We start from the raw sequence: 14,707 nt of genomic DNA, 5'->3' as shown, positions 1-14,707 counted from the left end.
CTCATAGGAGTGCCCTTACACCCATGGCTCCTCTTAGCTTATGTCTCATTTTCTCCCATTTGTAAGGGTGAAAAAACCCTGTTTCCTTTCCAAAAATACTGAGATTGTGACCATTTTCCTGGGAGGTAGAAGCTATTTTCCACTGAGCCAGCAGCAAAGTTGCCTGCAAAGGTGGAGCAGTGGCTTCAAATTCCTCTGCAGTATCATCTTTATTAATAACTTGATGTTTTAAACTAATTTAACATGGTGGAGAATGGACATTTGGAGCAGACGTCACTGCATATTTACTGCTGTGATACTGTGGATTTTGCCAAACCTCCCAGTATCTGCTGGCAGAAGATGGTTATGGACCAAAGCCAGGAGCTGCAGCAGATGGGCAGGGTGATGCTAGTGGGCAGGGGAGGAACCATGGGAGCTCCTTGCTGGTGGAAGAAGAGCAGCAGATGGATGGCATGTTTCAAACCAAGTGTCCAGTAGCTAAATAGTGAACAGTAACGGCTGAGAAGGTCTCTGCTTGGTCCTGACACCAACAAGCTGCTGAGATGAGTGGAGCAGCTCCAGAAGGATGATATGATAGACTCAGGGAGACATCGCTATCTGGATTTATGCCACCCAAGTGTGGGCAAATCTCTTCTCCGCAGGCACTGGACTCTCTCCATTCAGTATAAATATCTCACTAGGCTTTTACCTGGGCACCTCAGCTGGATGCCTAAAGCTGGGGCCAATGAATCTTAATTGGGGTTGGTGGCTGATGGGGCTTGTCCCACCCATTGAGACCTTTGAGGTGTCCATTGATGTGGGTCACCCAGATGATTGTACAGGTGGGATGGTCTTTCCCACAGCTGCTTGGAAGGCTCTTGGGTCACTAAGTCCTTCCATGCAGGTAGGAATGATACTGGGGCTGATGCCTCGTGAGTGCTGCTGAAAACGACTCCCAGCGCTCACAGCCACATTCGGGCGGTGGTGGGGTTTGTGTGTGGTCCTGCTGCAACAGATGGGATTAACCACCATGTGCGCCTCAAACCCTGTGAGTTGGCCTGACCTGTGTGGAGTGATCCCATCGCCCAAAGAACCTGGCCCACAATTTTTTGAGTTCACGGAAAACTTGCATATTTGTGGGTGGCTGAGTGCATCCTTCACCCTCAGGCATCTGCAGGATGTAACTGTACACTTCTGCACTGTAGGTGATAGCCTGCGCTTGAAAAAAAACACTGCACTCTGCAAAATTGAAATGAGTTATTTGATGTGGAGCAAAGGGGCTGCCTTCTCAAGGATCTGTGAGGCCACGGAGCCCAGTGGCTGCAGAAGAGGTTTGATTGGTAACAATTAGCATCCTGGTGTCAGAGAGGTGCAAATGATCTCTGAGGCTCACCACCCCACCAGCAGACAGTTAAGAAGAAAGGGTGACAACTCAGATGCCGGGTGTCATCAAGGACTAGGGAACAGGTGCTCGGGCTCCAGTGATGGAGGATAGTTTTGTCCATCCCCAGATCCTGTAATGCCGTAGATCATCCCCCCAAGCCCAATCAGAGGGAGGTTTGGTGGAGTGGGATGTGTCTGGGAACCTGGTACCGGTCCTTTATTTCTCTCAGGACCGTATTCAAAGTCTCACTCTTTCTCCATCACCCGTTCCCAGCTGTGAGCAGATGCAGGTGCTCAGCACCGAGTACATTCCCGCAATGTGCCCTGCCGGCACTGCTGGGACTCCCGGGGACACAGCACTGAGGTTCTGGATCTCTGCGGTGGTGGGGATTTGCACTCAGGTCTGCTAATTAGAGCTGGTATGGATGCCTCCAGCTGAGCTGCTTCTGTTCCTGTTTTTTTGCAAAATTTGCATTTTTGTTTTGTTTTTCTTTTTTAGCAGGAAAACTGAAAGAAAAAACCTAGGGGTTAGCTTAAATCTAATAAAAAATGTTTTCAGCTGATCTTTTCAGTATCGCTGTGCTGTATTGCAGATGTGAGCTGGAGTTTAATCTTCTGCAAGCTGAACGCTGCAACCCAACCGTGTTTCCCCTGACGTGGAGGGTGGAGGCGGATCAGACTCCCCCAGGAGATGATTCAGGGTGGATGTCACCCTCTGGTGGAGTCTCTCCATCTCTCCACCGGCTGCAGAGGAAGCCAAGAGAGATTAGCTAGGTAATTTAGCAAGACAAATTAAAAGTCTGTATTCAGGCAGCATCATCTCCCCAGCCCAGCACTTCTCCTCCTGGTGCTTTTGGTGCATCATGAGAGACACCAGGCCACGAGGACAACATGGGAGAGGTGGTCTGGGTGAAGCTAAACCCTCTGTTGTGGGGTCACATGCTGCAGCAGCAAACTGCTGGGGAACTCATTCCTGGGCAAGTCAGCACTGAATGTTGCAGGTCATGACTGCTAAAACACTTCGGTTTTGGCTGAAATCACATGTTTTGTTGTATTTTCTGTATCCAGTTTTTGGCAACATTTTATTCCCTGGACATGTTGATACTCTAAACACCAGCCCCAGGCGGGGGAAGGAGTGCTTCCCTTCTGCAAAAGCACTTTCTTGCAGGTCGGAAACGTTCAAGTTTCGCTCCAAGGGCCTGAAGAAAGGCCAAGGACAAAAAGCACATGAGGAGGATGCAGAGGGTAGGTTTTAATTTAGCAAGAAATACAAGTCCAGTGATTATCTTCTTTTATACATTGAAAAGCTTACAAAAAATCTATAATATTTACATGAGCTCATTAGCGTGATGAGTGATGTTATTTATAACATCTATAATTCTAGCTTGGCTTTGTAGAGCGTCTGCTCTGCTGTCCAGGTGCCTCACCAGATTTCTCTGTCATGATCAAAGTAAAAGTCTTTGGGGGGAGTTTGTGTGCTCCCACGTGGCCTATAATTTGGGCTAATTTAGTGTGCAGCGTTGAAATCAAGTCATGTGCTGGTGGGTGCACTTCGGCAGCAATTAATGCAAACGCTTGGTGGAGAGGATCCACTAGTTGCCCTATACGGGGGTCCGGCCTGGTCACCATTGCTTCCCAGCGCCATGCCACGAGGAGCCTGAGGTGATGCTGTGAAGAGGCCAGGGAGACCCCAGTACGAGCTGAAATCCAACCTTACAGATATGGGCTTGCTCGAGCCATGAGTGGGCACGTGGTCTCCGCTTGCAGTGGCACACCGCTGCTGCTGGCCACCCTGCTGCTGCTCATGGCTTTTCGGCTCCATCGGGGAGACTGGGGGTGGCCGTGCTCCCAGCTGATGCTGGTCATGGGGCACACTAAGGTGTCCCCCTGTGCTCCGTAAGGCTGGGGAGGGACCTGGGGAGACTCGGGGTCAGCCCAGCCAGGTCTCCCCAAGGACATGCTGCCTGTGTGGGGGCTGCCCACCCTTACCCTGGGCATGGCCCTTTCCCAGATCCCAGGGGACATTCCACGGGGATCACATATGGGGTGCAGGGAGACTGTCCCACGGTCACTCGGCGTGGGCACATGAGCATCCCTGTGACATGGTCCCTGGACTGCCACTGCCCTTCAGACTCTGGGTTTCTCCGGCCATGGACTTGGTTTCAGGGCGAGCCGGTACAGGAGCAAGAGCCAGCGGGCGTGCGGCTAGAGGGCAGCAGAGCCAGCGGGCAGAGCTAGATGGCCCAGGGAGGATGGTCAAGGTGAAGGTCTGGGGAATCACCAAGACACACAAATGTTTTTGGTTTTGGCTTTCGTGGGGGGAACTGGCTGGAGAGGTGAGGACAGGGTGCAGGGCAAGCCTGGGGTCCTCGGCGAGCGGGGCTGTCCTCTGCCTGTGCTGGGTTGCCCCATCTGAGCACTCACACCACGTGCTGGTGGGACCAAAATCAGGACTGGGCTCACCTGAGGAGGGCACCATCTTGCCCTGCTGCTTGCCTGTTCTGTGGGACCTTTAGGAAGTAAAGCAGGAACTCCACAGCAGCCCTTGGCTTTGAGGAATATTGCAAGTTTTTTATCTTTTTCACGACGGTGCTGGCGACACGGTCACCCTCCCCCCAGTCCGGAGCTGCACCGGCACCTGGAGGCGACAGCCGCAGTGCCGTAAGGGGACGGGAAGCTCTGCCTGGACCCAAGATGATAGATATTTTCAGTATTTTGAAAATCCCACTGAAAGCAAATAAATAAGCACTTTATATATTTACAGATCTACTTTTTAAAATTGCGATATTTTTCAGAGGAGGATGAAGCTGAACCAGCCAAAGATGCCAGTAGGTAATGGCCGTGCTGTGACAGCCTTTGGTCACAGCCCTCCTCGGGGCACGCGCTACCTCTAACAGAACTGGAAATGGGCTTTTAGGGTTTTTTGGGGGGTTATTTCCATTGCAGGGCAAGGTGAGGACAGGCCAGCTGAGCATCCAGCAGCTGGAGGATAAGATACACCCAAAACACCCCAGGTCTGCGGCTTGTGTTAACTAGTTTTGTCTCTTTGGAGGGGAGATGAACATCTCTCCCAGGACAAACCCCCTTGGTGATCCCTCAGCACTATGCCACCTTTCCCTGGGGGCTGCACGGGGCAGATGGCAGGACTGCGGGGGCTTGGGGGCAATTCGGCTGCTAGATAAGCTTGGCATTGCCCCGAGGCAGCACCCTTGGCACTCATTACCTCTCTCCTTTGCATTTCCTTCATGGTTTTATGGCTCTCACCCATAAAACTGCTCTGGGGCTCACTCAGGGCTCCCTGGAATAGGGAGCAGTTGCTGGTGCATCCCACTGCCTGTGGTTTCACAAAACAAATTTCTAAGAGGAAGGTGACTAGCCCTGTATCAGAGCGACCATCATGATGCCCATCGGCCCATCCCTCATCACTGACAACTGCCTGTTTAAAAGACATCCCCTTTGGCAAGTGCTATACGTTTTTCAGGACCTATGTTCACATAAATTAAATAGAATTATTATCTACATCTATGTATAAATTAAATAATCTATATATTAAATAATACATGGATTAAAAACCAGGAACAAGGGCATGGAGGGGAAGGACCCTTCCAGGACTGGATCTCCTCCCAAAACACAGGATGCTCTGCTCCAGAGATGTGTTCCCCAGCACGTGGCAAATGATGGCTCGAACAGGAGACAGGTTTTATCCATTTTATTTAACCAATGAAATTCCTACTGATAACAATGAAAGTAATTTCAGCAAGTATAAATGCGATACAGTTTTAAACAAACCCCATTGTTCCGTACCTATAAATAGATTTTTCAAAACCTCATAAAAAGTGCAGATTTATGAATTGCTGTTAAAATGTTAATACATGATTCCTTTGTTTAAAAATGCATTTTTGTCTCTTAACTCACAAAAAAAAAAAGTTCCTTCTGCATCTGTTCAGATAAATTCAAGTTGGGTAACTTAAAAACTAACAGAAGTGACACACACAAAAAAAAAATCCATCCCACTAGGCCAGTCTGTCCTCTGCAAAAAAACAAACAACCCACAAAAAAAACCCCAACCAGCAACAACAGAAAAAAATAAATGATAAGAACTGCTGTGGAAACCCACAGTGAGCTCCTAGCAGCTGCCTCACCTTGCAGGCAAACCTCCTGCGAAAGCATGGAGCCCACGGCATATCTCCAGATATGCTCAGGGCAGATGGTGGCCCGGGAGGCAGGACAGGTGACGTGCCACCCGCCCGCGGGATGCTGTAGGGACCGTGGGACCCACAGAACTACGCCGCTTCCCCACTTTGCAGTGGTGGGAAGGAGCAGCAGGATCAGAGCTTTGTCCTTAATCCTCCATCCCGAAACACCCACGTGGCTGTGGCAGGAGGAGGCAAGAAGCTGACAGCTGCCAGGCTGGGGCTGGGTACAATCTACCCCCGTCCAGAGGGTGAGAGGTGGGAGATGCAATGAAACAACACCCCCCCGGGCACAGCACTGCCCTGCCCTGCCCTGCCCGCTGCCCCAGCCTGCAGGCAAGGGGGCTCAGACCCACAGCTGCCAATGGGGAGCCAATGCCGCTACTTGCCCCTGACATGCCGGGCTCTGCAGACAGCAAATCAAGGGCTAATTTTTGCACTCGAGAGAGGCTTGGAAGCTTTTTGGCTGCAGAAACACCATTCCCCAGGGCTCAGTTTTGGGGCCAGTTCTGTTTAATATCTTTATCAGTGATCTGGATGAGGGGATCGAGTGCACCCTCAGTAACTTTGCAGACGACACCAAGTTGGGCGGGAGTGTTGATCTGCTCAGGGGTAGGAAGGCTCTGCAGAGGGACCTGGACAGGCTGGATCGATGGGCCGAGGCCAACTGTATGAGGTTCAACAAGGCCAAGTGCCGGGTCCTGCACTTTGGCCACAACAACCCCATGCAGCGCTACAGGCTTGGGGAAGAGTGGCTGGAAAGCTGCCTGGCGGAAAAGGACCTGGGGGTGCTGGTCGACAGCCGGCTGAACATGAGCCGTCAGTGTGCCCAGGCGGCCAAGAAGGCCAATGGCATCCTGGTCTGTATCAGAAATAGTGTGGCCAGCAGGAGTAGGGAAGTGATCGTGCCCCTGTACTCGGCACTGGTGAGGCCGCACCTCGAATACTGTGTTCAGTTTTGGGCCCCTCACTACAAGAAGGACGTTGAGGTGCTGGAGCGTGTCCAGAGAAGGGCAACGAGGCTGGTGAGGGGTCTGGAGAAGAAGTCTTATGAGGAGCGGCTGAGGGAACTGGGACTGTTTAGCCTGGAGAAAAGGAGGCTGAGGGGAGACCTCATCGCTCTCTACAACTCCCTGAAAGGAGGTTGTAGCGAGGTGGGTGTCAGTCTCTTCTCCCAAGTAACAAGTGATAGGACGAGAGGAAATGGCCTCAAGTTGCGCCAGGGGAGGTTTAGATTGGATGTAAGGAAAAATTTCTTCACCGAAAGGGTTGTCAGGCATTGGACCAGGCTGCCCAGGGAAGTGGTTGAGTCACCATCCCTGGAGGTATTTAAAAGACGTGTAGATGTGGTGCTTAGGGATATGGTTTAGTGGTGGACTTGGCAGTGCTTGACGATCTTAAAGGTCTTTTCCAACCTAAACGATTCTATGTTTTCGGTCCAGCAGCTGGTCTGTCCATCCCTCCCACGCCAGCAAGGCTCACGTTTCCCCCGGTGCACCGGCAAGCAGACTGCGGGGGGGCAGCCAGTGGCAGGCTTATGGGCACGAGGGGCTGAAACACATGCCAGACCCTGGCCTTCCTGGTGTTTGGGTCCAAATGCGGCCAAACGCAGGGCGGCCGTGCAGCTCGGACCGTGCTTTTCGCAGAGAGGGGCTCAGCTCACTCACGGTCGAGAGAGGTCTGCCGGCACGCCTCCCTGTATCTACAGTGGTATTTTATCTACAGCAGGGTCTGTTTAGCAAGAGCAGTTTAAAGTGGCTATGTTTATCAAGTTTGCTACTTTATGAATTAAAAAAAAACAACAACAAAACAAAAAACCAAACCCCAACAACTATAAATACAAAGACTCTCACACACCAGACACTTGCAGCCTGCGAGACTCATAAACCGCATCAGTATTCTGTTAAAAAGCTTATTCTACTTAAAACTATACATAGTACAAGAGACCAAAAAGTGGCAGTCGTGTACGGGCACGCTGCCTGCCCCAGGGTGGCCCACAGTCAGGTGCTTCCTAAAAAATCAAGGAGTTACAGTAACACGGCACAGGACTGCAAAGCCGATCACAGCTTCTGCTTACACTGCATACGAAGTACCAAGGGGAACACAAAAAAGAACTGGTGTTAATACTGATGGATTAAAGAGTAACTATAAAGATCAAAACAGACGTTCACAGCATGCTACATATATTGCTCACAAACTTTTCTTTTTTTTAAAAAAAGGCTAATACAAAACAAGGAGTTGGCAGTCTGATTTTCAGTTATGTCGGATAGAAAGATAAAGCATATACATTCATCGTGTGGCTTTCCAGCAAAAGGAGAAAAGGGTAAAACCGAGAGATTTCAAGTTTACAAAATTCCTATTTTTTTAAGCTACAGTTTATATCCAGTTCTGGTCACAGTCGTGAAGATTTCTGACTGCGTCGCCTCACAGAGTCCAAGGGCTGTAGCCTAATTATTATTATTTTTCCCCCAAAAGCAGACGCATCTCCCACCACCCCGAGTGGGCTGCTCCTGCAGCCACCCGGGCACGTGGCAGCCGGGCTGGAGGGAAGAGGTTTGGGTCTGGTGGCACGACATGAGCGTGAAGTGGGGAATGAGAAACAGTTTTGGACCGTGCATGTTTGGACCCGCTGCTGTCGCTGCCCCCCAGACCCCTCGGCTAGAGACACAATACTTGGTGATTCACGCATTTTGCCTGAAAACTCCCTTCAAAGGGCTGATGGGGGCAAGAAAATTTAATTCAACAGCGGCACATTTTTCTCGGGCAGAAGTGAATGGTTCCCTTCCCCTGCTCCATCTGTGGAGTAAGGAAAGGATCCCAGCTCTTGTCCTACAGAAGCCCTCTGGACACCTCGGAAGGAGGCATCTCCCACCATCTCCCCTACGCACACGCAGGAGAACACAAGAACCTCTCGGACACATCAGTGAAGTTTCTTCAACTGACCAACATGTCAACTCCTCCTGCGCGCATTGTGTCCCCTCGAGAGCGCCTGTGGTCTGTACCTTCTGATGCTGACAGCGTGGCTTGCTCCCCACAATTAGTATATTAATTGGCATCTTCAATACCACCTCTAACTACTGTCAGGAATGAGAACAGGACTCAGATTTCTATTTTCCACGAGCCCTGATGATACTCAGTACCCGTAGGAACAGCCAACCCTGCCTACGTCTCGAGCAGTCACTCCATGGCGTGCATTTGGATTTATCCCGTAGATAAGCGAAAAACCCAAATCCACTTGTTCCAGAGGCTGGCCGCAGTCTGCCCAGCTGCAAGGCACCCGAGGAACTGCCGACCCAATGGCCCTGTAAGCCTGCCTGGCACAAGAGGACCTCAAATCCCCCATTAGATGCCCCTCAAGGAAACCTGCACAGCTGAACAGCTCAAGCACGGGGAGTTTTGCCAAAGAAAGTGTTTCCTTAGTGGATCCACTGGATTCTTACTGTAACTCCAAAGATGGGATCTGACACGCTACTGGCAAATGCTACCTAAATATTGTAAGGAAGTACTGAGTGTCATCCTTTCAAACCAGATTTAGAATTTTCCTGTCCAGAAATAACCTAATATGGCAATTAAGTGTTTCTGAACATGAGAAAGACCCTCTGAACTCAATAGCAAATGGTGATATAGGAACCTAGCATTGTTTTACAAGGTTAAGGCTAGGAGGTTGTCCCTGCATGACTGCTAGGGGTTGTGAGTTGGGAAGACAGGAAGCACTTGATGCAGGGTGGTGGTGGTGGCAGGTTGGAAAATGACAATTTTTGCTCCTGGTGAGCAGCAGAAGGACTAAATGTCTGCAAGAGAGACCTGATGTGTGTTGGGGGAGCAGCAGCATGACCGCATGCCAGGAAATGTGCTCTAAGGGATAAATTAACACTGATCAAGATGCTCCTAAAGTTTCCTCATACTACTGTGCTCTCTCCATCTCCCACACCTGTGATCTATGCAGTAGGTATGAAATGCTAAATTCATTTTCATCTGGAGATAAGAATTTTCATTTACAATTCCCAAATGTGGAAAAGCTGGTGGATGCATCTCTTCAGACAAACATAGTGCTGGGGGACATTAGGGAGAATAAATCTGAAGTTCAGATAGTGAAAACTGACATTTTTGTCCAGCTCTTGGCATGATCACTAATGGCAAACCAATTCTTACAGCTTTAGATTCAGATCAGCTCTGGGGAAGTTCATTTACAATGAATCCACTCCCCTCTCCCTCCATTTTGTGCAACATCACCCCTTATTTATGGGAGAAGGATCCAAACCTCTAAGGAAAGTAACTGAAAGAACATCACTTGAAATCAAGAAGATTTGCAGTATTTCTTTCTGGCCAAAACTTTTTAGTCCGGACACAAGCTATCCACTTGCTACCACCAATAAATATTTTCTGCAAGTAGAGGTTAAATAATCCAGCTCTTCTAAAAGGGAGTCCAAACTCTGGAACATGAGCCTGATATGCATGCCTACGTTCATGGAAAACACACATGCATGAGAAACATCGAGAACCTGTTCTGCAAGAGCAGCAGCTTACAGTTTAACTGCTTTGGGAAAGATTTCTTAAGCCTATATTAAGTCCCCAAAACAACCCATTTCATTAACAATCGCTGCAAATCACATGGATCTGCTACACATTATTCCTTTAATCTCTATGGAAACTGATTTTATTCTACTGAATTTAAGTGACTAAGTATCTTTAAAAATCTGACTCAAAAATGCAAGTGGGCACCTTGTAGGATTTTGCTCAGTGTCTAGGTGCTTAAATTCCCATTGAAATTTAGGCAACTAGCTGCTTTTTCCAAATCCCATGAAAACATCTATCGGCATCACTACGAACAACGATACTTTTGAAGAATCTGGTACTTTGACCTTCTGCACTCAAGTAACAGAGAAACAAAATGTTTTCCTTTTTGTTCTGTTCTGATCTGTTCTAAATTTATAGACCTACATTTATAGTTGTTTACAGTCACTGATTTTCCATCCTTAAAGTTTTTTTAATACATAGGAAGAGCTGATAGTGGCAATTCTTTAACTCTTAAAGCTGAAAGCACAGCCTCTTCATTTTAATGAAGGCTTTAGGACAAAGAATATATGTTTCAGTTCAGTCTTGATGAAAATAAATCCACCTACAGCTCACCAAAATTCTCATAGGATACCACAACGCTAGCTTCAGTAGCTATCTGCACAAACTGTACCCTAGTTTAAAATGGTTTCTGCTCCTGTATGATGGCATGCTTGTGATGTTTGGCTGCAGGCAGAGTGTTCTGGGAAATGCAAATGCTTTCTCCAATCGGCACCTTTTTCACTTCTCTTCATTACCAAAAAAAAAATGGAGCCATTTCAGCAAGAATGTACTCTATTGCAACACACATTTTGAAGCGATTCTGCAATGATAAGAAGCTGTCCATGCTCAAAAGCTCTGTTCCCTACTTACAGCATTCCCTGTGCTAGCTGGTTAATTTGTACCTACCAAGCTCTCCCTTCAGTAGACAGGAGACTGTACACTTTGTTTTTATGTTGGTCACTGATGGGATTTTGTGGACTAACATTAATGCTGGTAAATATCAATTCCAATAAAGGAACACAGAGGGAGAGTATCTACACTTCCAATGATTACGGTACTCTTAAGAATAATATTAATGAACAAAGTGTGAAGATTCACATTCATGAGTGCTTTAAAAATGCAAAAAATCCAAGAACACTTGCACATTAAATTTGGCACAGTGTGAGCCTAAAGCGTGCGTAAAGCGTATGGTAGAGTTGTCTGACTTTGAACACCTATTCTGAACAATCATCTATTAAAAATCATAAATTTGAGTATAAAAACTAGGCTATAAATTGTTACACTGTAAATGCAATACTTTGGAAAAAAAAAATGCCACGTGGAAAACATTTCCAGAAGTTTCAAGTTTGCATTTAATATTAAAAAAAAAGAGAAATAGCAAACTAGTTGTACAATGACATTTCCTACGGTGGAATGTCTTGCAGGCCATATGTGACTTGATATGGCACCTTAAAAGGAAAAGCAATCACTGGTTTACTACAAATTCTATGAAGCAATCCGTTTATGGTTTCTATATTTCAAATCTCCTCATGTACTTTGCTCAGAAGGCATTTGAGCTGGCAAGTATATTTCATAAGGAAAGAAGTAAAGGCACTCATGTTTCCAAACATAAAACTCAACCTACTCTAAGAGTCTTTGCAGTTCTGAAGGGAAACTAAGCCGTCATATTAGTTACCCACATCTAGTTTCACCTCCTTTCCAGAGCTCAACTGTGCTTCTTGAGAACTACTTGACTTTTCAAAGCAAAGGAATTTAAAGTAGTACTGTACAGTTCCCATCACTTGAAAAAAGCAAAAGTATTGCATGAAAACTTCTCTCAGCAGAACTGTTTTATGCACAAAAGCCATTAGGTATGGCCACTACAGTCACAAGAGGGAGGAAAAAGGATCATAACAACTTAGGAAGTTAATCTAAGTTCATACATATGAGCATCTCAACACTTCTGAGAAATCTTTGCAGTTAGCTATACAAGATAAATAAATCTGATGTTTTACCCAATGCTCTCTCTAGAAGAGAATCCAATGCTGTCTATTGGGTAGTTTTCTAAATAGCCAACGTTTCATTAAAAAAAAAAGAATTACTGATTTCTTCCTCAAAAGGTTTTCACATGCAGAGTCTGCAGTCTGAAAGTGCAGAAAAGTGTACAATCATTTAGCTTTCCAATCTGGAACAGATAGATAAAGCGAAAAAACCAACATGCGAAGTCACAGCAAGGTATCAGGAAAAGGGAAGAAAAAACTAACTTTAGTAGCGTACTGGTCCATAATTTTGTCAATGAAAAGTGTTAAAATATGACTGCTAGTATTTTTTTAAACTATTCTGCAATCACCAATGGAAAAGAATCCTGTATCAACTTCTACAATCCAATCGAACATTAAAAATAAACCTATCCAGTTAGTTTTGAATGTATGCAACAGAAATAAAGGTCACCCTCCTCAAAGAAATATGAAAAGTCCAAACCAACAGACAAAAATTGAAGCAGTGACAACTTGCATCCTACCGGGTAAGTTTAAGCATCTCTTTAGGCACTTCACTGGTTCATTAAATGCAATACAAAATAAAGCTATAAATATCAACATTTTGTGCTCTTAAAAATTAGTCAAAAGCAACAGAAAACAGCACAAAAGTGTGACATTTTTGGCAGCTTATTTCTTCCCTTCCCCAATATTACCGGTTGTCCAAGAATGCTTTGTTTTGGGGATGCTTTGGCATCTCAGTATCAGGTTGTCTTAAGCCGTAAAAGCTAAAACAAAACTGCTAGGCCTTAGACAATAAAGAAATTTGGTTTTGAAATTTCTTTATGGCTATATAAGAAGGACACTTTAGCAGTGGCATGATAGGGAAAAAAGCTTGCTTTCTTTTTAAATATTGCACTTTTCTTTTGTTCACTCACACTAATGCATAGAAACTTTTAAAAGTTTGAATATTAAAATTTCATGCTATGAAGAAGTTATGGGAAATAAATTTCTATACATCCAATATGAAAGAACAGATATGCTAGCCTTCCTTTACTTTCCTTAGTTAAAACATTGAGAAAGAAGAGAGTGCAAAAAACCCCACAACCCTGTTTTTGGTCAGCCTGTGTATTAACTTTATAGGTGCCAACTAAACAAATTGCAACATGTGATGAGCATGGATATTGTAAGGACAACTGAGGGTGACTGTCAGTAAAACAAGATTATGCATGACTGAAACACAGTAAGTGTGGCTGAAATGGCAAATCGTGAGGCCTCTTCTCTTGGGAAGGGGCACGACAAAGCAGATGAATTTTGCACTTCAGTAGCATGCTGTAGGATTTATCATGATTAATTTCACATTAAAGTGTGCTCAATGTTTGCATCCACATCTTGCATCACCTTCAATTGCTGTAGTAAGACGGTGACTGGCAAGCAGTCTCCAGGAGACACAGAAGAATCCAGTGGGCAATTCAATGCAACGCAGCCCGCGCGTCTCTGTCACGAGTCACGACATGGTGGTACATTCTCAGGACAGGCAGAACCGATCTTCTGCTGGACTCCACTAATCTGAAAAATGATTGCTTGGAAAAAGAAGTCTCTAAGCACTTCACTCCGGTGCTTAAAGAACAAAGCGCTAAGATTGAATATAATAAAAACAGTTTCAGGATCCTGACCACTGCGCAGAAATCCAGCCGGAAACAATGCAGAGTAGTGCTCCTCAGTGTTACTTTTGTTATCATTAGTAATGTTAAGCATCAAGAAAATAAAACATGTCATTGCACATTACAGCCGTCAAGAAGCACGGCTAAACTTTGACACTAGAGAATTGAATAACCTGATGCTACATCACAAACAGCTTCTGGTGTGTATCTATTTTGAAAGGTCTTTACATACTCAGTAAAAACTCCTTTGCTCCTGCCCAGCGAATGCTTCAGGTTAAGTGACGAGTTATGGCACGAAGGGCATACAGAAGTTCAGCTTGCATACGAGCTTCCATTAGAAGTAGATTGACATGAACCTGTTAAAAATTAAATCAGCCATTTAGTTCACCTCTGAATGCATCATCATTTATTCATTTAGGCTAAAATTTCTAACCTTTAGTAAAGTACCGCTGCAAGAAACTATGTCCTTTCTCCCTGTACCCTGCTGCAGGACTCCAGTTCCTCCTGAGACAGCTGTGTAGCATGCCAATACTAGACAACATCCTAGGGCTGCAAGGAACTAGCCTCAACTGCTGCTTTAAGCACTCTTCCATCTGAGAAGTCCCAATAAAACCATTTTTGTACCCTAATGGTATTAGTTCTTTATGAATGATATTTTGTTTTCTTTACTACCACCTGTGACCGCTATATAGGAGCACAGAATAAGGAACAGTTTACATGCCAGATAGGCTAGCAGGCACACAAGCTCTGAACCCTTGTCAGGAAGCATTTAACTTGGATATCTGAAGACACATTGACATTTTTATTGATGAAAAACACCATGAAGATTACATTTATATATATATATATATATATGAATGAGTTAAGGTTTGTTTTGATCCCCAAATCCCAAGTATTGGCATAGTTGACCACTTCTGCATTCCCAAGTTTATCCACATTTCTTTTACAGTTGTCAGTTCAATTTTATGGAGAAGTC

The 14,707-nt window shown here is 45.9% G+C and overlaps 1 protein-coding gene across 2 annotated transcripts in view; it reads right to left on the bottom strand.

Moving 5' to 3' along the window:
* Positions 1 to 6,730: 6,730 nt before the first annotated feature.
* SESN3 (sestrin 3) overlaps positions 6,731 to 14,707 on the bottom strand; it is a 45,627-nt gene continuing 37,650 nt past the window's right edge. For both annotated transcript variants that reach the window (XM_076328263.1, XM_076328264.1), the window contains exon 10: positions 6,731 to 14,087. In XM_076328263.1, the coding sequence (XP_076184378.1) occupies positions 14,001 to 14,087 (87 nt within the window). In that variant the 3' untranslated portion in view covers positions 6,731 to 14,000. The remainder of the gene's footprint in view (positions 14,088 to 14,707) is intronic.

Source organism: Aptenodytes patagonicus, chromosome 1, assembly GCF_965638725.1.
Source record: "Aptenodytes patagonicus chromosome 1, bAptPat1.pri.cur, whole genome shotgun sequence".
NCBI classification, from domain to species: domain Eukaryota; kingdom Metazoa; phylum Chordata; class Aves; order Sphenisciformes; family Spheniscidae; genus Aptenodytes; species Aptenodytes patagonicus.
This window is presented reverse-complemented; position numbering and strand designations above follow the sequence as displayed.